This window comes from Cotesia glomerata, linkage group LG7 (genome assembly GCF_020080835.1).
Source record: "Cotesia glomerata isolate CgM1 linkage group LG7, MPM_Cglom_v2.3, whole genome shotgun sequence".
NCBI classification, from domain to species: Eukaryota; Metazoa; Arthropoda; class Insecta; order Hymenoptera; family Braconidae; genus Cotesia; species Cotesia glomerata.
Window position 1 is genome coordinate 11,055,400 of NC_058164.1, and position 26,540 is coordinate 11,081,939.

General features: G+C 32.9%; 2 protein-coding genes across 4 annotated transcripts in view; both read left to right on the forward strand.

Annotated features, from left to right (window-relative positions):
* Positions 1-26,540, forward strand: part of LOC123269956 (protein madd-4) — a 257,068-nt gene that overhangs the window by 154,918 nt on the left and 75,610 nt on the right. The gene's annotated exons all lie outside the window — the stretch shown is intronic.
* Positions 3,390-8,900, forward strand: LOC123269959. The gene is made up of 2 exons (XM_044735916.1): positions 3,390-3,888; positions 5,923-8,900. The coding sequence occupies exon 2, from the start codon at positions 5,947-5,949 to the stop codon at positions 7,882-7,884; it is 1,938 nt and encodes a 645-aa protein (XP_044591851.1). The 5' UTR covers positions 3,390-3,888; positions 5,923-5,946; the 3' UTR covers positions 7,885-8,900.

Sequence of the window (26,540 nt, forward strand, 5' to 3'; positions counted from 1 at the left end):
AATGGGCAACTTTTTTTTGTCTTACTCCGATTTTTAAAAACCTATTTTTTAACAGATTAATATTATAATATATAAGTTAGGCTGGCAATAGCCGAGTCGGCTCGGTGCCCACATTTCGAAAGAGTGGGACCCGAGTTCGATCCCGGCACGCACAAATATTTTTCAGTGATTATAAATAAAAAAAAAAAAGATATGTGCGCTACATTGCCAGGCCTCTGTACCAGCCGGGTTTTCTATGGTTTTCCCATATAGTTATGGAAGGTAAAAATGTTATTATAGAAGTACCTTCCATACTATTTAAGGCCGTAATGCAAATGCAGGTACTGATTATAACGCGTAAGTCGGCCACAGTCGCAACGGATGTGTGTCGGGCATGAAAGAAAAAATCCTGACATGCAGGGGGGTGGGGGCGAGAAAAATGATTGAGAGTTCGTGGTTGAGAGATGCATAATTATATTGTGGAGAGACAATAATTCCCCATCCTCCCTTGTAAAACTCACAGTGGTGTCACTCTAAGCTGACTGCAGTATCACTATGGAATTACTATCAAATTACTATGAATTTATGGTGAAACTGTTGTAAGATAACTATGAAACGACTGTGATAAAATGATAAGACTACGGTGAACTTACTATCGAACCACTCTGAGATCACCATAAAACCACAGTCACCTAATGTCCCTATGTCATAGTGATTTCACCGTAAATTCATCATGATCTCACTGTCTTTTCACTACAATCTCACTAAAATTTCACTGTGATTTAACAGTGATTCCGAAACCGCGAGGGATAAGCTGTCTGCAGGTGTTGATGGGATTCCATGCTCTCTGGTTCGATCATATGCTGGCTTATTTTCTGAGCCTCTAACACTGATTTTCACGAGCTGCTTTAAGCATGGTATCTACCCGGATTGCTGGAAAACATCTAAAATTCTGCCTATCCTAAAATCTGGAGATCCTTCTCTTATTTCTAATTACAGGGCTATCTCCATTCTATGTGCTTTCTCGAAAGTCTTTGAAATCTACTTATATACTAAAATCTACGCTCATTTTAAAGATACTCTTTCACCGGCACAACATGGATTTGTCCCCTGCAGATCAACTGTAACCAATCTCTTATGTTTTACAAAATATATACACTGTTCATTTGCGGAAAATCTCCAAGTCGATACATTATATACAGATTTCTCGAAGGCCTTCGACAGGGTTAGTTAATGGAGACTGGTCGAAGTATTGGGCAAGTTGGGTATCCCAGAGGGCTTGGTTATCTTATTATCCTCCTACCTATCAGATAAAAAGAATAAATTACTTTTTGAGGGAAAATTTTCCAAAGTTTTTAAATCAACCTCCGGTGTTCCACAGGGTTCCAACCTTGGTCCCCTGTTGTTCATAATTTTTATAAACAATGTCCTATCTAGTTTAAGAAATAGTCAACTAAACTGTGAGATTGATGCTTTTGCTGATGACACTAAACTTTATGTTACTATTGGATCAGTGCGGGATTGTTCAAGACTCCAATTGTTTATAAATCGATTTGTTGATCTTTGTGATGAGTATGATTTAAGGGGGTATTCTGGTCTAGAAGCACGAAATTTCAGGTAATTTTTAAAGTGCCGCAAAAAAAAAGGTAATCAATATTTTTACCATACATTTTTTATAAGTTATTTATTAACATTATAAGAATACAGAAAAAAATAAAAAAATGAAAAAGTTGAAAATTCAAGAAATTAGCAGCTGATGAAGTGGGGGTGTCTCAAAAAATTGGAAATTTATGTTGGACTTTTAGTCCAAACATGGACTTACTACTATTATTATTATGCATAAGCTTTATTATAAAAATAAAATTGTTATCTTTTTCTTCTCCTTATGGAACCCGCTTATTGGCATTGCTGTAGGGTTCAATGTACTGTTAAAAATAAAATAAAAATAATGATATTGTTAGCCTTTTTAAATCGTGATATAAAGTTATTGAGTCATAACTATATACAGGAAATAATGCAAAATAATTAAATTAAAGAAATTTTTAGGACGATATAAATTGTTTTCAAAATAAAAAATAATTATGTTAAGACGAAAAAATTTTTTCAGTTAAAAATTTTTTTAAACCAAGATAGTCAATGTTTTTATAAATCCGAACAAAAACAGTTTCACTGTAAAAAAGTCGCGCCAAGTCCACGTTCATAAGACTATTAAGAAAAAAAAATTTGTTTTTTTCTTTACAAAAATATATAAAATGATAAAATTAAAAAATCCAAGTAACCGATATGATTGTTTATGATTTTCGGAAATTAAAAAAAATTTTGTTATAAATTTAAAAATTAAGAAAAAAAGTTTGGAACGTATTTAGTGTGCGCGGTTGCAAAATTTAAAAAAATTGAAATACACAATGACGCACACCAAGTACGTTCCAAAATTTTTTTCTTAATTTTTAAATTTATAACAAAATTTTTGTTAATTTCCGAAAATCATAAACAATCATATCGGTTACTTGGATTTTTTAATTTTATCATTTTATATATTTTTGTAAAGAAAAAAACAAATTTTTTTTTCTTAATAGTCTTATGAACGTGGACTTGGCGCGACTTTTTTACAGTGAAACTGTTTTTGTTCGGATTTTAATATTTTTTGTAATTATAATAAAAATTTACAATTGGTACCAACTTAATTAAATCTCGCGTTGGTTGCATTTTTTATAGCAAACTATCCCCTTGAAACTAGTTTATGTAAAAATAATTCCAGCGCACCCTGGCGGGCGTAGATGCAAGCTGTGAAATATCTATTTTTAATTGTAGTTTCCCATCTAATGAAGGATTATTATGCATTCTCGAATTATTTAGTCTGTGGCAGATCACTTTGCCCATCGAAAAAAAGTCAGGATCGAAATTTTTGCGTTGCTATAGTTTGTGCTGATTAAATTTAATAATTTCAAGTAGATTAATTGTTATAAGTGAATATAATTAATTAATAACAGTCAAATAAAGTATGAATTACTGTTATAATATACAATTTAGGAAAAAAGAGTACCGTAGAATAAAATAAAATTTTGTAACCTCAAAATACCGTTCTGATTACAGTAAACATAGTCGGTAGTCTGGCGCTCCGTTTACAGCAGATTTGAACGGAACTTGGCGCCAGATTCTACCGAATCTGTGGATATTCTTCCAAGTTAAGAAAGTCAAGGACGAAAGTTAAGTAGTTCAACAGTATAGTGCATGATAAAAATACTGTTTTTCTCAATTGTTATACATTTGCTCTGATTAACAGAAAAAATGAAAATTTTACTAATCTACTTAAAGAAGATTCGTTCTCACAGGTATTTTACTTATTACGGGTTTCCAAAGTATTGATATGGCTCTTATATGAGTCTCATATTAGTGCCAAAATATTAGATTGTAACAGGGAAAATCGAACTTCCCGGGGTCATTATCGACCCCGATAATTGACGCACGGTAGGTAAGGGTTTTCCCTTACTTTTCGATTTTTGACAAGAGTTTCGACTTGTCACCGGGCGTGCTAATCAAGATTCCCCACTACTGTTCCCGGAAAATGAAGCGGGGCGTAACAATAGGAAAGTTCGAGAGCCTGAGCTGAGGGTTATAAAAGAGCGAGCACGAAAAACATCGAGGCTTTTTCCCTTCTGGAAGCCAGTGGCCTTTTGCCTTTTGTGAATCAGTGACCTTGTTGAGATTAGATAAGTCAAGAGAGTGCAGTTTTGAACGCCGACGATAGAAAGCAACTACTGAGGAGTTTATTACGGTATTTGGAATTGGACAAGTCCTGACCGGAAGCTAACATAGTGGTTTGAGACGACAAGACGTCAAGCGGCGGAGCCAGCCAAGTTGGACCGGGGTATCAGTCGTCGTTGGATAAAACAATAATTGAGTCTCTAGGTATTTTCGATTAATTTAGGCCAAAATTGATTATTAATTTAATTAAGAGGCTGAAATAATTTAAATTAATTTCTCGAGCGGTCATTTTTATATTAGCAAGTTTGGTACTTTAGAGATTCATGCGCCAAGGTCATTTAGCTAGTTTTGTTATTGGATATTTATTTTAAAAGAATGAGATTAATAGTTTATTTGTGAATTTACTGTAGATAATTTAATCAGTAATTTATTATAGGCCTGCTGGCTATAATAAATTAATTTAGTTAATAATTTTCGGGATATAAAGAAAAGTAAATTTGAATAAGAAATGAAAATGCGTAATTAAGTCAGTGAAGGTCATTCTAGAATGTATGTAGTTAAGAGTTGTATTGAGACGCTTAGGATTCGAATAGTTGATGTTTAGAATTTTGTCTAGGAAGATTAAATTTAGTAAATCCTGTAATGAGTTCAGTAGAATTTATTAATTGAAAATATTAGTAGAAAATTTAGTAAGTGAACTAGTACAGAAATTTAGTGATTATGTAATGTAGTAAGATTTATTTGCAGTAAACAAGTGTTGACGTAAAATTTAGTAGATTACGATAGTATTGTAAAGTTTTGGAAAATTAAATTTAGGCCGGTGGATAAATGTAATTGAATTGTTTAAGTTAGAAAAGTGCTAAATCAATTATTAAATAATTGATTGAATTAAGGATAATTTATTAGATAAATTCGATAAGAAAATTTGGTGAATTTGGTAAATTTAGTTAATCTGGAGATTAAATTTATTTAAGGAAAATTGGTTAAAATTTTATTTAAGAAAATTTGAGAAATGAAGTTAACGTTCGGTGGATGATTTTATATGGAATTGAATAAGATTATATGGTATTCCGTCAGGTAGACGAGGTTGTTTATGTGAAATTAGTTCAGATAATTGAATAATTAAGAAGTTTTTATTGGGTAAAACATGTTGTTTGTTATTCCGTCAGTTGGACGAGGGTTTAAGAAATTAAGAATCTAGATGCGTAATGGTCTATGATTAAATTTAGAAATGAGGAATCTAGATGCGTAATGGTCTATGATTGAATTAGGAAATTAAGGATAGATGCGTAATGGTCTATGTAGAGTTAAGAAATTAAGAAGATAGATGCGTAATGATCTATAGTTGAAAGAATTTAAGGATATTTAGTTATAAGTTTTGGCAAGTGCCTGCGTAGGTGAGAGGTCCTCACAATTAAGTAATTGATAGGTTAATTTTAAGGGTAATATTATTAAGGAATTTTGTTAAAATAAAATTGTTTATATTGAATAAATAATTAAATTGTTAATAATTGTTTCTCAGTATTAATTTTTCAGCCTTTCTCAACTTCTCACGACCCGATCTTTCCTTCTCATGCTCCCCGGTTTCTGGGACACCGAGTATAAAATCCCAGTGGCGCCCTTTTCAAAGAGGAAAGGGGTGACCAATTGGACAGGGCTAACCACCCCGTTACATTGGCGCCCAACAATTTAACAACCCTTGAGAAGTTTGGGAAGGGTTAAAAATTTGCTGAGAAAAATTTGATTTGAAGAAAAATAAGTTAGTTGAAAAATTCGTACACAGAGAATGGGAAATTAGAAAATTTTTGTCGTAAATAAGAAATAAGTAGTTGGAAAAATTTTTATAGGAAAGGATTTAGAAAATTTTAGTTGAGAATAAAATAGGATAGAAAGACCGAATATAAGTGAGGGATTAAGAAAAGATAAATTGGTAAAAGTGAAAACTGAAAATAAAGTTAGAGATTAAAGTTCTTGAAATAAATTTTGTTTACAAGTAATGAGTCATTTAGCTAAATATTTTAAGTGGACTAAAGTAAAATAATTTAATCTCTTCATAAGTCTCTTTAAAAATTAATTTTAGTAAAATTTTAGTTTCAAGGTAGAAATTTTATCTCTACTCAAAATAATTTGGGGATTATTTTCAAATACAAAATTTTACCTAGATTTATTATAAAATCTACTTAAATTAATAAGTAGTCTTTCACAATTTTATTAATCCCTATTATTATATTTCATTAGATTGAAAAGAGACATCAGATAAGAATGACTTATTCAAACATGGCAAACACACAGTTAGATGGACGTAGAATGTCTGCAGGCCATGTGCAAGGCCGGATTAATTCCATGGCTAACCCGGGCTCGACAGACATATTTCTATCAATACCAACGTTGTCAACAGCTACAACTACGACTTCAACAGTCACAACTACGATGAGTAGCAGAGTCTCCGATAACTCAACAGTTCAGCGTTCCTCACAGGCCAACAATGAGTTACTCCAACAGAGTACTCCGGCTGGAGGCGCTTTCCAAAACAGGAACCAATACTTTGCACCACCAGGGGACCGTCGTTCAGAGGAAATTAATTTACCCCCTGAGATGCAAAGAACTTTTAACCGTTTAGACCAAGCGACAGAAACAGTACGTCGAATGAGTACTGAACAGAGGACTATAAATCAAGAAAATTCTCTAGCCATTACTCGTCTGTCGCAGATATTGGAGGATGTGGTTCATTCTCAACGTGATTTGATGAACAGAATTGGCAGCCGTGACAATTCCGTATGGTCAAATTCTCCAGTTGATTTCAACATTACTGACTGTCAACTACGGGGTACAACCCTAGCCCCTCCGGGTCAAGGTTTGGCAGGGGGGGATGGAACAGCTCATCCGTCGGGTCCGAGAAATCAACCGGAGAATAACAGAGACAGGACTGAGGCTGAGCAAAATATTCCTCTATCAGAAAGGATCAATTTCCTCAATCACCGACTGAATCAGCTTCACCTTTCCCAGAATCAACAACAGACAGGTGCACGAGGTGACTCTTCGTTTCATAACCGAGATAGTTTTGGACGAAGGTCAGGCCACGACTCCCAAGGCCAATACACAGGGCCGGGGATGGCTCTACCTCCGTTCCAAAGTCCATACCAAAATTTGAACAGAGGCACCAGGTACTTTATGCACGAAAGAAGGCGCAAAGATATTTTATCAAGTCTGAAGCTTGGTAACCTGATCTTTCCACAAGATAGAATGTCTGTCGAAGAATTTCTGCATGCGGTCGAGAGCAGAGCACACCGTGAAGGCTGGACAGAAGACGAAGTCCTGGGTTCCATGGGGTACATACTCCGAGGAACACCAGCACGCTGGTTTGATAACAACTACCAGCGCTGGGGTTCTTATACTCAATTCAAGATGGAATTCCGCAAGGCTTTTGGTAGTGCAATGACAGATTACCAAATAATTCACGATATTGGTAAACTGAGGATGAAACCCGGGGAAAATTTCACGGAGTTTGTGTTAAAGGTTCAGCAAAAATATTTGACCATGATGAGTCCTCCATCCATAGAGGATCAAGTGACAAATATTAGAAACTATCTAACTGATGAACTGCGAACTCTGGTTTTCTCTAGGCCGGTATACTCATACGAAGACCTTTTGAACGCTCTGCATGAAGCCTCGAGGTGCATCGAAGAAGCTGGACAGTCTTGTCAGACTCAAGAAACAGTAAAGCCCCAGGAGAAGACAAAGGTTGGGGTGATTGGGCCTACAGTCGAAAAAGGGAGCTGCCAGGAAGAAGAGTTGGAACTATCAGGCTACAGAACTCCAACCACATCGTACGATAATAAGTATGGGGTTCAGGTGAGAACAAACCAGAACCATTATCGGCAGCCTCATAGATTTCAGACTCCAAGAATTCCCAGGCCGTGTTACAACTGTGGTGTTCCTGGACACTCCTTTGTGGGTTGCGAAAACCCTAGACAAGATGTCTGTAACAATTGTCTCAAAAGTGGTCACACTCGACAAAACTGTCCGCTGTTGACAATCGATAACCGTAGGAAAAGCTCTTTGGATAGTGTAAACTCTAGTGAGCAGTGTAATGATCCCAGAACTGAAAATGAACGGAAAACCCACTTACACCTGTCCCTAGTTCCCCGTCGGTTCAGTTCGTTCAAGGAGCAGCAATGGGGTCTAGTGAGGGTTCGATAAATGTTGAGACATCTGGCTGCTCAGAGCTAAGACAGGCTTTTAAGCTACCTTGCTCTGATTCAGGCCCATCAACATCATCTGCGGCATAGTCTATGGACACAGTTAACTTCAATCAACGCATCTCTTTGGCCAGAAGATCAACCAGCAATTATAAAACAGGGCAGTAGGCTATTTGATGATCCTAGTTGTACTATAATTAACACTGATAGTAAGACTTATACTAATTGTACTCTATTTTCTTTAGCAGGGAATCAGGAGAGCAATGAACCTGTAATTTTGATGGAAAATGAACTGGACCTAGGTTTTGAAGTTGAGAATGACAAGACCCATCTGTGGTCCCAGAACACAGGCCCTGGAGGCTGGTCCTCGAATCAAGAGGCCCCTAATAACACACTGGAAACGTCATCTAGGGCAGCTTTCATTCCTAGAATGCTCTAGAGTGAATCTTCGTCAACGAAGGTCAACTCCAAGCTAGCTGAAAGAAAGGTTTTCATCTCAGGAACAGGTCCAAGGCCTCCAATAGTTACGGCTAAGATCCCTGTGTCCTTGTGGATATTTGGAGTCACTCTGAATGGTATCTTGGACACTGGTAGTAAGAGATCATATATTAACAGCAAGATATATGATGATTTAAAAGAACTTGCTTCGGGTGAACTTAGGACGGACGAAACTAAGGAACAAGTTGCGGGGAACAATATCTAAGTGTTCTTGATAACCTCAGTCACCCAATAGTTTTGGGTATGGACTTCGCTCTCCAGTTTGAGGTCATAATAGACGGCAAGAACAAAACCTGGCACTTCAATGGAAGTCGAGAACTACATCCGTTCGAGTCGGTTTATTTTGAAGAAAGACACCCAGATTCCGGTGTAACCACGACGGAGCAAGACCAAGACTCCCAGGAATATTTCAGACGTGAGTCGAAAAAGTTCAGGGACTTATCAATCCAGGGACTCACGAATATTATTGGAGATGAGATAATATTGAAACCCGAGGCTATTCCGGTAAGGGGTGTCAGGCCTTTTGTTGTAAACGCCCGGGTGACAGTCTGGCAGGGGAGTGTAACAGGGAAAATCGAACTTCCGGGGTCATTATCGACCCCGATAATTGACGCACGGTAGGTAAGGGTTTTCCCTTACTTTTCGATTTTTGACAAGAGTTTCGACTTGTCACCGGGCGTGCTAATCAAGATTCCCCACTACTGTTCCCGGAAAATGAAGCGGGGCGTAACAATAGGAAAGTTCGAGAGCCTGAGCTGAGGGTTATAAAAGAGCGAGCACGAAAAACATCGAGGCTTTTCCCTTCTGGAAGCCAGTGGCGTTTGCCTTTTGTGAATCAGTGACCTTGTTGAGATTAGATAAGTCAAGAGAGTGCAGTTTTGAACGCCGACGATAGAAAGCAACTACTGAGGAGTTTATTACGGTATTTGGAATTGGACAAGTCCTGACCGGAAGCTAACATAGTGGTTTGAGACGACAAGACGTCAAGCGGCGGAGCCAGCCAAGTTGGACCGGGGTATCAGTCGTCGTTGGATAAAACAATAATTGAGTCTCTAGGTATTTTCGATTAATTTAGGCCAAAATTGATTATTAATTTAATTAAGAGGCTGAAATAATTTAAATTAATTTCTCGAGCGGTCATTTTTATATTAGCAAGTTTGGTACTTTAGAGATTCATGCGCCAAGGTCATTTAGCTAGTTTTGTTATTGGATATTTATTTTAAAAGAATGAGATTAATAGTTTATTTGTGAATTTACTGTAGATAATTTAATCAGTAATTTATTATAGGCCTGCTGGCTATAATAAATTAATTTAGTTAATAATTTTCGGGATATAAAGAAAAGTAAATTTGAATAAGAAATGAAAATGCGTAATTAAGTCAGTGAAGGTCATTCTAGAATGTATGTAGTTAAGAGTTGTATTGAGACGCTTAGGATTCGAATAGTTGATGTTTAGAATTTTGTCTAGGAAGATTAAATTTAGTAAATCCTGTAATGAGTTCAGTAGAATTTATTAATTGAAAATATTAGTAGAAAATTTAGTAAGTGAACTAGTACAGAAATTTAGTGATTATGTAATGTAGTAAGATTTATTTGCAGTAAACAAGTGTTGACGTAAAATTTAGTAGATTACGATAGTATTGTAAAGTTTTGGAAAATTAAATTTAGGCCGGTGGATAAATGTAATTGAATTGTTTAAGTTAGAAAAGTGCTAAATCAATTATTAAATAATTGATTGAATTAAGGATAATTTATTAGATAAATTCGATAAGAAAATTTGGTGAATTTGGTAAATTTAGTTAATCTGGAGATTAAATTTATTTAAGGAAAATTGGTTAAAATTTTATTTAAGAAAATTTGAGAAATGAAGTTAACGTTCGGTGGATGATTTTATATGGAATTGAATAAGATTATATGGTATTCCGTCAGGTAGACGAGGTTGTTTATGTGAAATTAGTTCAGATAATTGAATAATTAAGAAGTTTTTATTGGGTAAAACATGTTGTTTGTTATTCCGTCAGTTGGACGAGGGTTTAAGAAATTAAGAATCTAGATGCGTAATGGTCTATGATTAAATTTAGAAATGAGGAATCTAGATGCGTAATGGTCTATGATTGAATTAGGAAATTAAGGATAGATGCGTAATGGTCTATGTAGAGTTAAGAAATTAAGAAGATAGATGCGTAATGATCTATAGTTGAAAGAATTTAAGGATATTTAGTTATAAGTTTTGGCAAGTGCCTGCGTAGGTGAGAGGTCCTCACAATTAAGTAATTGATAGGTTAATTTTAAGGGTAATATTATTAAGGAATTTTGTTAAAATAAAATTGTTTATATTGAATAAATAATTAAATTGTTAATAATTGTTTCTCAGTATTAATTTTTCAGCCTTTCTCAACTTCTCACGACCCGATCTTTCCTTCTCATGCTCCCCGGTTTCTGGGACACCGAGTATAAAATCCCAGTGGCGCCCTTTTCAAAGAGGAAAGGGGTGACCAATTGGACAGGGCTAACCACCCCGTTACAAGATGCATTATGATATTCATTATGAGCTTCATAATGATATCATATTATTTTTACACGGGCAGTTATGCATTGTTAGAAATAAAATGAAATTAAATTGTATGATTTTGAAATGAATTAATATACATATAATACATTCAAATAAACATGTGTCTTTATTGCACATACAAGGGATACAGAGGTTTTTCTATTACACAGGAAGAGAGCGAGACCTAATGCAAGAAAATTAAAAACATTTTTTAACTCGACCTGTAACTATGTAACGGAATCTTTTAATCTAATCTTTATCAACTTTAAGACGTCCAATTAATTTTTAAATTTAAACACGTATTAAGGACAGATAAGATTACAATAATTAACTAACTTAATCCTAGTGTCCTGACCAAGACCATCAGGATAAAAAAGTAACTAATTTTACACGTTAAACATACACTATCTATATAATTTTAGTAAATATTGTCTTCTTTTAATTAGGTAGAGTACTATAATCTAACACGTCTGGTTTTCAGTTAATTTAAAAAACTCTAAAATTAGTACAGTTTCAAAAATTAAATAGAAAACTTCTATAGAAAATCAAATTAGAAAAACAACATAATTGCAAATGATTTTCACTAAGTTTACTATGTTATAAAATTAATAAAGTAATTAACAAAAAAAATCATCTTATTGTAATAAAAACGTGGGGTGCTTTTTAAGATATTTTTGTAATAACTTTACTTACATAAATGTCTGTCAATAACGTACTTACAACAATTCATATTAAGTAAACCCCGCTTTCTCTACAACGAAATGAATTTTTTTGATAATATTTTGTTCTTATTTTAAACTCGTTGAAAATCATCCAAAATTATTTTGTCCTGTTTAGTTTGGTTTGGTATTAAAGCATGTTTTTTAACTTTTTGCTCTACAACTATACACTATTCAATTATACACATCATTCAAAACTAATTGTTATTGTATAGAAGTAAATAATAACACTTGTACATCATTGAAACAACTTACACTGATGCTAAATATATTTTTAGCATCAGACTATAGTCGTCAAGTTTACGGAATGAAAATAATTATACTGGAAAAACAATACTGAAATCAGCCGACATCCAACCTTTTTTTGGTTGCTTTTAACAAATATATTTTAGGAATGAAAAAATATGAAAATTTTTAGTGTTCGAAAAAAAAGCTATTTTAGAATAATTTCTATAAATACACATAAAAATATAAGGCCTCGATCAATATTGTCTGCTAAAATTTTTTTAGCTTCATCACTAGAATTATATTTCAATGTTTATGTAAAGCAAATTGAATTTTCAATTGAGGGCAATGCTGTAGAGACGAAACGTTTTTCTTTAGCTCCATCTTTCACGGTCTTTGTTTCTCTTTTCTATCGTGGAAAACGAAATTGGAACGCCCGGAGAGTAACTTCTTCATGGAATAGTTTCTTGTGGCAAAGAAAGAAATGATTTCAAATCGAAACGAAACCCACTCTACAATGTTATACGTATATATATTTAAAATATAAAGGCTACTATTGTTACAAATTTTTGTATTTCTTGCCCCATTGTTTTTCTTTAATTCAATAGAGTTATTAAAAATAATTAATGATGAAAACAATATCGATATAAAAAATGTTGGTTGAATTACGAGAAAAATGTGAATTATCATGGTAAGAAAAAAAATTATGACACGGTGAAATTAAAAATAATTTTAAAAAACGTAAGAGCATTGTTTTACTGGCAATCTTGAAATGTCAGAGAACGAGTAGTCTGAGTGAACGATATTCGGCGTCAATGTATAAGGTGCGCTTTTGAATAATGGAAAACCACTAAGAAGAATAGTTTTATACTGATCGACCCTTATGTTTTCTTCCTCCTTCAATTTTTTTTTCTGACGCTCACAGTTTAATTTAATCGATTCTATACTACTTGATAGGAAAACAAAATTTTTTTTATAACACATGTGCCCATATCTTGAATTTATATTACCACCACAAATCATGTATAAAATGTTTAATACAGAATGCTATTGGTTTTTTAGTCAGGTCTTGAAAAAATTTAAAAACTATCGTTTGTTTGTGAATAATTTCAAATGGAAATTGAAAAAGTTATATAATTGTTTCATCCAAAAGAAAAACTGTTTTACATTTATTGATAGAACAATAACTGTTTTACATTGGTGTAATAATTTAATGATATTTGTTGATATCACCCGAATCAATGTATCTAGCCTCAATTAATTTTCCGTACCTGAGTGACCGAACTTTGCCCGTTTTTTTTTTTGTTTTGTGTAAAATCACGTTTTAATAAAAAATACAACTATATGGGCAAGCTTAAAAAGCAATATCTTTTCTAAAAAAAAAAATGTAATCCAAATCATTTTAACTGTTTCCGAGAGGCCTGAAATAAATTTATCTAAATATAATGGTCAAATTGAAATAGAAAACAAGAATTTAAAAAAAATTTCAAATGTGAAAAGAAAATAGAAAAATACGTTTACTCTGATCGAACCGAACTCAAAAATTTTTAAATTAGTCAAAGAATTTTTAAGGATTTTTTCACAAAAATCGAAGAGGGCATATATTTTAAAAAGCAACTTTTTTCGAAAAAACGAAAAAAAACGTTGAAAGCAAAAATTTTTAGTTAAGTAGTATTCTTTCCTCAAAAAAACATCCATAAACAAAATTTTATATGAAAAAAATAACTGGATTGGTGCATTTTTTGCAAAGTAATGTGTATTTGAAAACAAAAAAAAAAACTTGAATTTTGTAAAAAATTCATATCCCAGAAATGTATAGTCAAAAAAGTTTAAAAAAATTTGTGAACATATTTTTCATTAGCTTACACAAACATCAAATTGAACAAAAAAAAAAAAATCCCTGATAGATCAACTTTAAAAACTTTAAAAAATGGCCGATGTAATATGAAATGCCCAAATTCATGAATTGCTTGTTTTAATATTTATGATAAAATCGAACTCTAGTAAATCTCAATCCAGCCTAACCAAGTTCAAAAAGCATGTTGGGCCGTAAAAGAGTATAAATGAGCCTCAAATGATTGTGATCGGAGATCAATAAGTCCCAAATAAAACAAATCGAGTTGAAATTACATTTGATTGAATCTCAAAATTAGTTGTTGACTTTCAAATGGTTAGTCAGTGTTAATGAACAAGCTCAAGATTATATAAGAACTTTACTAAATATTATTGCTTTATTAAATATCAATTCAGCATAAAATGTAACTTAAATTCGATTAGCATTATCTGAGATTCATTGAGTCTTGATTAGATTCATTTCTAGACTCATTCATACTCTTTTAGCATCATTATAAGCTCAATATGCTTTTTGAACTTGGTTAGACTGGATTGAGGTTTATTTGAATTCGCTGAGAATTAATTGAGACTAGATGTTTTGACCCGGATCGATACAGTTTTACTTAAATTAATAACGAAGATTCTATAGATAAATCTATAGCAGGTCACAAACAAAACGGTTCACTAGCTCAGAGCTATTATTTTTAGCAAATGTGAAATTAGCAACATCAAAAATCCATAATACGTACGCCTTAATATTTCAAACTTGGAAAAAGTTATGATCTATTTTTATGATTGCGTTTCTAAATATTTATTGTAAAATATATCTACATTTCTAATTAATTTCATCTCGTAACGAATTTAATTCTCTAGAAGTGGAAACTTTATCCCTCCAGTAAGCTCGAAGCCGAAAGCGAGTTTCAACTTATGAGAAAAGCAAGTTCGATCTATAGGTCCTTGAGGCATACTACGCTTTCGTAACCTTGATGGACCCTAATATCCAGCTCACCGCCCACCTTACGGCTTAAAATCAATTTTAATTAATTTTATCTTTTGGAGAATTTAATTTTCGTCCCTATTTTTTGTCAGCTTCGAACGTATTTCTTAAATAATGTATATCAAATAACTTTTATAATTTTTCACAATAGAATTTCCCAGTTACCTAGAATGAGTATCATCTTAATTACAAGGAAATTTATGATAGGAAAAAATAGAGCTTAACCTTAGCGTAAAAAATCTATTTAAAACCAAAAGATTTTTATTTTGATCAAGTGATCGTTTCACATAGTAGAAAATGAGATATTTTGTACAAAAAATTCAAAAAGAAATGTCAAAATAGAAAAATAACATTTTTGTCATATCAACCGCGAAAGTTGGATTTTCGAGCGATATGCAGAGGGCGCAAACTATACGATTTCTGGCAATCTATAGTTTAGTTAACTTACCTCGCACTAGTATCAAAAAGTAACTTCTCTCTCTCTGTCTCTACATTCCTACATGACTACTAACATACGCTACAGATAAGTCGAATTATCTTTTAACCTTTTATTGGTACTCAACCTATGGCGACTCGCTATAGGGCGAGCGAGAAACTAAGAAAGACGCGACCAATGAAGGTTTAATTGTTTAAAAAATAATATAAAATTATATTAAATTAAAAAAAATACCCTATTAAGGGAGTATTCTGGTCTAGAAGCCTAAATTTTAGGCATTTTTCAAACTAACATAAAAAAAAAAATTAAGAACATTTTTATTATCGGTTTTTTTATATGATGTTTATTAACGTTTCAAGAATATAAAAAAAAATTGAAAAAAAAAAAAATGATAAATTGGACAAATTACAGGTTGGTGAAGTGGGGGCTACAAAAAAAACGGTGCACCCTGGTTGACATGATTCCAGCCCTTGTAGTGATCTGAAACAAAAAAATTTGAAAAATTCTCAATCTGTAAAGATGTCGCTATCGCGTTGACCTTAGTCAAGAAGAAAAAAAAAAATTCACAAAATGGCGTCGACATGAAATATCAATTTTTTTTTTACCCCCTTTTTTTGACCTTTTCGAATTTTTTAAAAATACTCCAAATTAAAATTTTTTAAAATCCAAGGCAGACGCGATAGAGAGATATATAAAAAAGATTCCCACCAAATTTCAAAAGAATCGGTCGGGTAGAACTTGAGATATCATGTCAACCACTTCAAAAAAAGTAGTTTTGAGAAAAACGCGTTTAAAGTTTGAGAAACAATTATAGTAGAATATCTCGTATAATAACATTCAATACTCACTTTGGATTAATCGGCGATTCCAGATCCATACATTGGGCCTTCCTCAACTTCATATTCGATGTTTTGTGAAGTTCTTTCAGCTAATCGAGCTGTTCTGCCTTCTTTGGAAGCAGCAGTAGCTCGTAGCTCAGAGCGCTCAATCCGAACTTCGTTACGTCTGATAGCAAATGAATGAGCTTCAGTACCAACGGTGATGCCCATAAGTTCCATCATTTTTAAGATGGGTAAATAACCTTCATTAAAAATGGCAACAGCTAAATAATTCGCAATTTGAATTGTTTGAGATCCAGCGTGAATATGCTTGGGAGCAAAAGTCCATCTTAATGAATTGAGCGATTCATTGTTATTTTGAGTTTCGGATCCCAAACATCGATGTAGTAAATCGTCAGACGATAAACTGGTATAAATGGGCTCAATTACTTTCAGTACTTTTTCATCCAGGGGGGGGATGTTCGTGGACAAACTCTTCAAGAGTGTTCTTAGCTGAGGCTTGTTGTCATTTACACCAGCTTGACGAACCAGTTGGGCAGTACATGTGTTGTGGATTCTTATCGCTTGAACTTTTATGATAATAAGTAGCCCATATTTCATTCTTCATACTCTGCAAACAATCAGGATGCCGACGAATTGCCAGACCGTAGTATAAACTCAACTCATTGATTACTTTATCTGTCAATTTACCAGCTCCTCTGCCGCCAATACCACTATTGTCTTTTTTTGCTTTACGCAACCTGGAACCCATACGTTTCTGGACATGCCCAACACACTCTTTTTTTTCTAAGACTGGATCATCATCATACGGGTTGATATCAAGAATACCTTTAAATGTCTTGGAGTCTCCATCTCCAATATATTTTATGTACTTTACCCCGTGCTTCTCGACCGATCTGTTGAACATCTCGACAACAGCATCTACCTCCATTTTCCCAGCACTTCCCCGATGATTGATGGCACATGAATCTTCATGTTCCTCATACCAATCTTGATAAGCTTGAGGATCAGATTTCTTCTTTTCTTTCCACAAGTTACAGCCTTGGCAAAAACTAGATTTTACGACAGTATCGATAACTTTTTTACTGTATTTACCAATAAGGGTTGTAACGCCAAAAAGTGAAGTAAACCCTCGCTTCTTCCAGGTGCCATCTCCAGAAACCGTCAAGTGTTTTGGATTTTCATTAGGCTCAAATTCTGATAATAATTCTTGCTCTTCTTTTACAGCTTTTGATATTAGCTGATCGTAAATTGCACTTGCGGCTGTGTGTAAATTATCAAGACAACTGTAGTAAGTACTGATACATAAACCTTTGCATATATCCATGACACTACAAAAAATATTTATTCCTTCTCTTCCTACTCCTAAAAGTCTCATAGCTGTAACGATCCGGCGATTAATTTCATAAGCTTTGTTCACCAACGGACATGATTGAATGTATCGAACATTTTCACAACTGCACTGTAATGTAATTTTAAATCCTAAACCGCGTGGTGCCGTTTGAGAAAATTTAATTTCTTCTTTGCAGGTAGTTGAGAGTCACACACAATTAAAGTTGAGAGAGTTTGAAAAAATGAGAAAAATTCCAGAAGACAGTACCCAAAATTTTTGTTAATAACTATTTCCTCATCTCCAAACTTTTTTAACTTTGCTGCGGAAGCACTCATATAACTACAATCTTTTTCAGCGGTAAATTGATTTGATGAAAATCGTTTCTTCTTGTGCCTATCTGGACGACTACTGCTCCCCCGTGCACTTTTTCTATCCATTTTTAAGCAAATAAAAAAAACAAAATTTATTATTTCACAAAACTATCCACAGAGCACTTGTCTACTTCGCTTCAAGATTGAAACTAAACTGAACAGAATAATAAATGATAAACAATATCAACATTATAACTTTCGCATTGAACAGTTCCTGGTATATTTAATATGTATATTCCTAGTATATTAAGTATGTATAAAGGTATATATAGAAGTATAAAAATATATATTGAATATATATGAAGGCTTATGTCGAAAACAAAAGAGTTCTTGGAAAGAACGAGTGCTCAAGTCTTCCAGGAACTGCCACTGTTTATTGTGTGATTCGCGACGATCGGCCGGCTTAGATGCTGCGTCACAAAATCGACTGTATCTTTGAAAATAATTCGAATTTTGAAAAATCCATTTAAGGACATATTTTTAAGGGTCTAAACTTTGAAAATATGCAAAAAAAATCGATTTTTTCAAATTTCTAGACCAGAATACCCCCTTAACGAAATAAGTAAAACTATTACTGAATATTCTATCATTAGTACTGTATGTTTAGACATAATTCTTGTGCTTTTAAATTAAATAAACAGTAATTAAACATTTTTGACTGTTTCTCTCTTGAATCCAACTTCTGCCGTTCATATGACAAAAAATTTTGTTCGATACTTTATGCTTGAAGGTAGGAACCCTGACAGACTTGAAGTGAAGGCACATGTTTGAGGCTATGGATACGTTCTCATCAAGACCTCAAAAAATCAACTTGAATTAAGAGAAAAATTTTTGATCCAAGAAAATAATTTTTAAGAGTTCCATTGTCTTGAATCAAGACGAAAAATTCTTGAATCAAGTAAAATTTACTTAACAACATGTAGGACACCCGAGTCGAAATTTTAAAACCCCAGTTCAACCTAGTAGAGCCTGATTCCTTTGATGTAGACATATGCCGCTCAAATTTAAGAACCTTTTTCAACCTAACTCGTCTTATATCAGGGTGAGAAATAGTGAGTTGGGATTTAATTTACATTTTAAGATTCTGTTTCAACCTAACTCGTCTTGCATCAGGGTGAGGAGTATTGAGTTGGGGTTTAGTTCAAATTTTAAAACTCTGTTTAAACCTTATTCGTCTAAATTCAGGTCGTAGAAGAGTGAGCTGGGGTTTAATAAGAATTTTATCGCGTATGCTTCCTAGGGTGAAACAGAGATTAAAACTTTATACATTTTTCAAAATAAATAAGAGTAATAAAAATTGTTATCGTTATCATTATTTTGAAAATTTATTACAGTAAAACGTGCGAAAAAATCACAACAAAACCATTTATAAATTTTTTATGCTTAATAAACTGCGTCGAATGCTTTTTTAAAAATTAAAATCGAACGACGCGTTCAAAAATTATATTTGTTTAAAAATTCACAAAATTTTTTTTCTCAGTATTTTTTCGACATAACATTTAAATTTATTAACCAAACGATATTTGCCCGGACATCCACTTTTTTCGCTTTAAAAACTGTGTTGAAAACCATTTGGAAAATTAAAATCGATCGACGCGTCCAAAAGTTACAGCTGGTTGAAAATTTACAAAAATTTTTTTTTGATATTTTTCGAAAATAATTACCGGGCTTCTTTAACCTTTCAACATAACACCCGTATATACAGATTTTTTTTTCATTACTACTCTAAAAACTACTTTGAATACCGTATTTAAAATCAAAATCGAATGATATGTTACAAAATTATACCTTATAAAAATTTCAAAAATAATTTCTTCCAGAATTTTTTCGAAATAATTTTCAGATATTTTAACTATTTAACTATTCATGTGTATATACTTTTCGTGCTTTAAATAAAAAATTATGGTTTGTGCAAGAATAATTTAAAAATATACGAAAGATCAAGTTTTTCTACTTAAAAATTTGACCTAATTGCTAAAAAGAATAGTTTGCCAAATTAAAAATTTAAAGAATGAACAAATAGCACAGTTTTTCACATTTTGAACTTGAAGAGCTCAAAAATATAATTTTTGTGTCGCAGCTTTTGAAGCCCAATAAAGGATCTTTAAGTTTAAATTGATTAAACGAAAAATTTCGAAGTAATTCCGAAAAAACATTTTTTTCGGTTTTCTTTCGATAACGATAACTCACGAACGAATTAACCGATTTTGACCGGGTTAGCGGTGATCGACGTGGTTTTTTAACGTTAAGAGCTGAATAGTTTTTGAAATCGACAGGTGAAGCCGTTTCAAAGTTTTAAAAAAAAAAACACATTTGAAAAAATTTTTTTTTGTAGTTTTTTTTAAATTTCTCAAGATCTACCGGTTCGAATCGGTCCCAATTATATTCAAAATCTAAGTTTGGTCAAGCCCTTTTGAATGACGCCGATCGCGATACACACATACACACACATACATACTTACATGCATATTTACATACATACATACAGACAAACGGACACCGTCGCGGAAACAATCGGGGAAGCTTCCTATGACCTCAAAACGTCAACATCCGTTGAAAACTTGATTTTCGAAAAACGGGGTAAAACCAATAACTTCCCAACTTTTGAAAATTTTCAATTTTCTTAGTGGGAAGTTAAAAATTTAGGCAATTTTCGCGATGAAATTTTTTAAGCACTTTGTAAGCAACGTTGTAAAATTAATAATAATAATCACAGTAATATTTACCATGACATAAGAAATAATAATAATATTTAATCACATGAGTTAATTTTAATTTTGTCAGTTGTAGCTTAAATGAAAACAAATATTTCTACTGTATGACTAGTCTTCGAGTAGCAGAGGGAATCCAGTCTTGCTTCGTAATCGTGAGGTCTCGATTTCGAATCCCAGTAAAGCTGAGTTTTTTTTTAACGGAAATTTGTGTTTTCTTCGTCGTTTCTTCTGTCTTCATTTCGATATCATTATTCTTGTATAATTATAAATTAACATTACTAATAGTTATCATTACCTTAACAGTCATGCAAATAATAACATGAAGTAACCACCAGTTAAATGATAACTTTTTCTTTTTTTTTTACTATGAATATAACCAGTTTAGGCTATTAAGGTTGAACTAGGTTGAAATAGGTTTTAATAAAACCCTGCCTGACACTTTTTCGTCTGAGAAACAAAAATCGTATACATCGTGCAATCCCAGCTAGGCACTAAAAGAGTGAAACAGAGTTTTATTAAGAACCTTCTTCAACCTAACTCGTCTGAAAACGGACTTAAGTAGACGTTACCAGAGTGAAACGGGGTTTAGTATCAATGCAGTTCCTTATTTCTTAAAACCTATTTCATTCTGTTTCACCCTGAATTAGACTATCCCAGGTTAAAATGGGTTTTAAGCGAAAAAAAATTCCGACTCGGGCAGGCGAATATTTAAATTTTTAACAAAATACTGTGACGCTTTTTGACCAAGTAACTATTGAATAAAAAATCATGAAACTTGGTAGGAGTACGTAAATAACATTCCTTCGTAAATTGAATCTTTTATTTTTTAATTTAATCATTGAAAAAAAAATTAGGAAAACGGTTGACCCTAAAGGCCATCCCTGCAACTTCCCGCTAATTCCGTTAATACCTGGCCGCTTTTTTGAGCTCTTCGAGCTCAAAAGTACAATCTGTGTGTTGTTTTAAGCTCTCCGAGCTCAAAAAGATACCTTTTCTATGCTTTTGAGCTCTTTGAGCTCAAAAGTCTGATAGAAGTTTCATGGAACACTATTTTTTGAATGTTCATACCGCAATAACTTTTGAATGAATGAACCGATTTTTACGCGGTTGGCGGAAATCTACGTAGTTTTTTAAGGCTTATAAATATTTTCTAAGTTTCAATTGGTCAAACTAGAAAGTTCGGAGTAACTCTGAAAAACACTTTTTCGGTTTTCTTTCGTTCACGATATCTCTCGAACGAATCAACCGATTTTGACCAGCTTGGTGGCAATCGACGTGGTTTTATGATGTTAAGAGCTGATTAGTTTTTGGAATCGATCGGTAGAGCTGTTTGAAAGTTATTCCAAAAAATGTCGAAGTTATGTTGAAAAAATCCTTATTTCCAAATATTTCGTCGAGGATATCTCTCGAACTAATCAACCGATTTCCACGTTTTCGGCGGCAATCGACGCGGTTTTTTAACTTCTGAAATTATTCTATATCATCAAAAACGATCCGAGAAGAAATGACGAAGTTATGTGAAAAAAACACTTTTTTCGGTTTTCTTTCGTTCACGCTATCTCTCGAACGAATCAACCGATTTTGATCGGGTTGACGCCGATCGGCGTGGTTTTTCAAGCTTAAGGGCGGATTAGTTTTTGAAGTTGATCGATAGAGCCGTTTAAAAGATATTCCAAAAAAACTACTTTCAAAAATGATTTTTTTCTTATTTTTTTTAAGATTTTTCAAGATTTCTTAAAATCTATCGGTCCGAATCGGTTCAAATTTTCAGGAAATCTAAGTTCAGCGTAGCCCTTTCGAATGGCACCAACCGCGATGAAATCGGTTCAACCGTTCAAAAGTTATAAGCGAGTCACATAGTCACACACACACACACACACACACACACACACACACACACACACACACACACACACATACATACATACATACATACAGACATAGTGACAACATCGCGGGGGTAGTCAGGGAAGCTTCCTGTGACCTTCAAACGTCGAGATCTGATGAAAACTCGATTTTTGCCAAACGGGGTAAAAACAATAACTTCCCGATTTTTGAAAATCTGAGATTTTTAGCGGGAAGTTAAAAATAACAAAATGATAAATAGATAGGTAGTGTTCGCGCGTAAAACTGCCTTATCACCAGGACCCATCATATATTGAACTAAATAAACCTTACTATAAAGAAATTACTAATAAACGTACAACCAATATAATATCTTTGAGATTGATTTAATTGTTTGGTTATTCTTTATTTTAGTTTAGATTACTTATAACTTATAAGACAGAATTATTAAAATACAGTTAAGTTAGGGTAGAAAACTACTTATCAACATACTTTCATATAGGCCATAAGAAAATCCAAAAGTAAATTATCTAGTTTAATTTTTTTGAGCAGTGTTTAGAGTATTTTCAGTAAGTCTGATAACCTTTTTCATGCATTTTACATGTATCTCAAATAAATAAACCGATATAATCAATTGGCGTTTGTTGTCACTGGTCCAGACTGAATAACTGATATCAGACTGTATTACATGTTCTTAAATCACGAAAAATTTCTTAGTTTAAGAATTTTCCTACTTAACTCAAGAACATGAAATTCTTCAATTTTATTTATTTGATTCAAGTAAATTTTTAACTTCCCGCTAAGAAAATCGAAGATTTTCAAATATCGGGAAGTTATTGTTTTCACCCCGTTTTACGAAAATCGAGTTTTCATCGAATCTCGACGTTTCGAGGTCCTAGGAAGCTTCCCTGACTATTCCCGCGATGGTGTCTGTATGTATGTATGTATGTATGTATGTGTGTGCGTGCGTGTGTGCGTGTGTGTGTGTGTGTGTGTGTGTGTGTGTGTGTGTGTGTGTGGGTGTGTGTGTGTGGATGTATGTAAACCTCTCATAACTTTTGAACGGCTTGATCGATTTGATCGCGGTTGGTGAAATTCGAAAGGGCTTGACTGAACTTAGATTTTTAATATACTTTGGAACGATTCAGACCGGTAGATTTTGAGAAATCGCAAAAAAAACTACAAAAAAAAATTTTTTCAAATGGGGTTTTTTTTGTAATAACTTTTAAACGGCTTTACCGATCAATTCCAAAAACTAATCAGCTCTTAACATCGAAAAACCACGTCGATCGCCGCCAGTCCAGTCAAAATCGGTTGATTCGTTCATGAGTTATTCGTTCGTGACAATATCGTTGACGAAAGAAAACCGAAAAAAGTGTTTTTTCGGAATTACTCCGAAATTTTTCGTTCAATCAATTTAAACTTGAAGATTCTTCATGAAGCTTAAAAAACTGCGTTGAATGCCACCAACCGCGTGAAAATCGGTTCATTCTAGAGCTGTACAATTTGGCCGGTTAGGCCGGCTAAAAAAGCTAGCTAGTCCAGTCGAAATAAAGATTTTACTTAGTAAAAATCGCTAAGAAGAAATTTCTTTCACAGAATGATCCAAAATATGCTAAAACTACGACATCCGAAAAAATCCAACAAAAAATTTTGTTGCGAGTCTATTTTTTTATAACAAAACGGTCAAAATTGTGGTTTTAAGCAAATATATGATCAGCTGCAGTACATAGATGAATAAATCCTTCGTAGTAGTATATAGTTAAGACTAATGGATAAAACAAGTCAATCAGTAGACTCCTACGTGCTATAAATCTTTAATTATTTAAAAGTTAATTAATTTTCTCCGCAAGATAATGCTTTTGTTGATCCGCCATATTGCTTGGCGTCGAAAGTCGTATTGCGCATGCGCGCGCACCTACTCAAATTCAAACGCTGAGAAATAATTCCGAGTTTTTTCAGTGAACTATATTTTTATTCGAAGAAAAAAATTAAATAGTTTCAAAATTTTGACATCAATTATTAAAAATTAATTAAGAAACTCTTATTTCTTTGCATTTATTGTTAAATTGTATACTTACTGTTAGACAAATTTCCGTTTAAAAATCCTTAAAATGATATTTCTATGTAAATTTTAAAGCAATGGATTTTAATTACTTTGTCCTATTCTTATATTGTATGTAATTGAAAAATTATATTTCTGTTATTAGATAAATTTCTAAACACTTCACTTGCAATTATTGTAAGCAGATGTTACAGAAATTCTGCGGTCATTCTCTGACGCTTTGTTAATTGTCAAATTTGATGTGCCTTTTAATTGCTCTGTCCAGGTAGGATCGCCCTTTTTAATCCGTCACGCTCCTTACTTAATTGAATACTAATCTATGCTTTTTCTCAAATGTAACACATTACCTAACGTTGAATATAAAATTTGTATTGCTCTGAGGAGGATATATAAACAGTTCTTGCTGTAATAAGTTATATTCTTACGTAAAATTCAGTAGTAAGCAGACATAAATCGATAATTTTCAAAATTAAAGTGACTAAAATTCATAATCAAGTGTAAGTGGAGAGGAAAAATGGAAGTTGTTCGTGCATATTTAGATTCGTGTGTTTTGTGTGATGAAAATTTGAAAGATTTTAAAACTGTTACAGTGTTGACGGGACTTTTAAAATAGACAGAAGCAAGTCAAAAGCGAAATGATAATCTGTGGCATAAATGGAATAATTGTCCATCAATTGTCTTACATGAAAAATGTCGTAAGTCGTACACTAATGTAAGAAGTGTAAGTACCGCGAGAAAACGGAGTATTGAAAGTCGTAACCGCAAAAATTCAATGAACGATTCAATTTCAAATCAGCACTTTAATTTTAGATCACTTTGTTTCATATGTGGAAAAAATTGTTCAGAGGCTGATGAAATTCGAAAAACAGTAGCTAAACTGGATAACAACGAAAGTTCTGATAGTTCTGACGATGACATTTAAATTTTAATTTATTTTAGAGAACTTTTGAATCAGCATTTTTTTATCGTTACTGCTATTATTGTAAATGTGATAAATCAATTGTTGAAATTAATAAATAATACACATGCTCTAATTTATTTAAAATTTGATTATACTAAAAAGATGTATAGCATTTAATTATAAAAATAATTAATTTCTTTAAATAAACTTTATTGAGTGAAATGTTTCTTAATAAAATTAAAAATAAGAATTTCTTAATTAATGTTTAATTATTGATGTAAAAATTTTGATACTATTTAATTTTTTTCTCCAAATAAAAATATAGTTCACTGAAAAAGTTTGGAATTATTTTTTAGCGTTTGAATTTGAGTAGATGCGCGCGCATGCTGCGCATGCGCAATACGACTTTCGACACCAAGCAATATGGCGGATCAACAAAAACATTACCTTGCGGAGAAAATTAATTAACTTTTAAATAATTAAAGGTTTATAGCACGTAGGACTCTACTGCCCAGATAGCAAAATGACGTATTAAGTTATTCCGAATGAGCTCAGATTTCTGATTTAGACGTCAGAGTCTACGTCTAAAAGACGTCTTTAAGACCTTCTCAAGAGGTCGAATGCGCCGCTTATTGTAGACTTTAAGAACTCATCAAAACGAGCTCTTAAAGAGCTCTTTTATCTGAACTCGCACAAATGAATGATTTTTTATCTCTATACGCTATTATAATGATAACAATAATAAGAACACAACAAAAATAATATTAATAATAATAATAATAATAAAAGTAAATTATGAAAAATAATTCAGAGTTTCATGAAGCACCGATGCTGATTTCGAATGTTTATTATTTTAGTTAGACCTAATATTGTCGGTTTAAAGCGAGATAGTGAAAACCGCAATTGCCGTAACTAAGATTCGAACCCGAGTCGCGCGCGTGCTAGATCGATACCTAACCCCCTACGCTGTTCAAACGATATGTCGTTACACATCTCATTATTCTTATAAGCTAAGTTTATATAGTGATGAAATGTTGCGATCATTGTCTATATTATTTATTCTATTTGATAGTGTGTATCGATAGAGAAAAAGTAACTTTTACGAATATTTATATACTAAAAAATATTCAAAAGTCTACCTGTAATATTTTTTTAAATAGTCTATATAAATTTTGTTTACTTTTCACAATATAAAATCTAATAGATAAATTAATGAATATTAAAAATTCAACAATAATTAATAAGTATATAGTTATAAGATATCGTTAAATTCGAATAAAATGTTTAAAATTGATACATGCAAAGTACTCCTTAAATGTAGAAAGTTCAC

Coding starts and splice junctions, on each gene's coding strand:
- LOC123269959 (XM_044735916.1), top strand. CDS start 5,947: ATGACTTATTCAAACATGGCAAACACACAGTTAGATGGACGTAGAATG.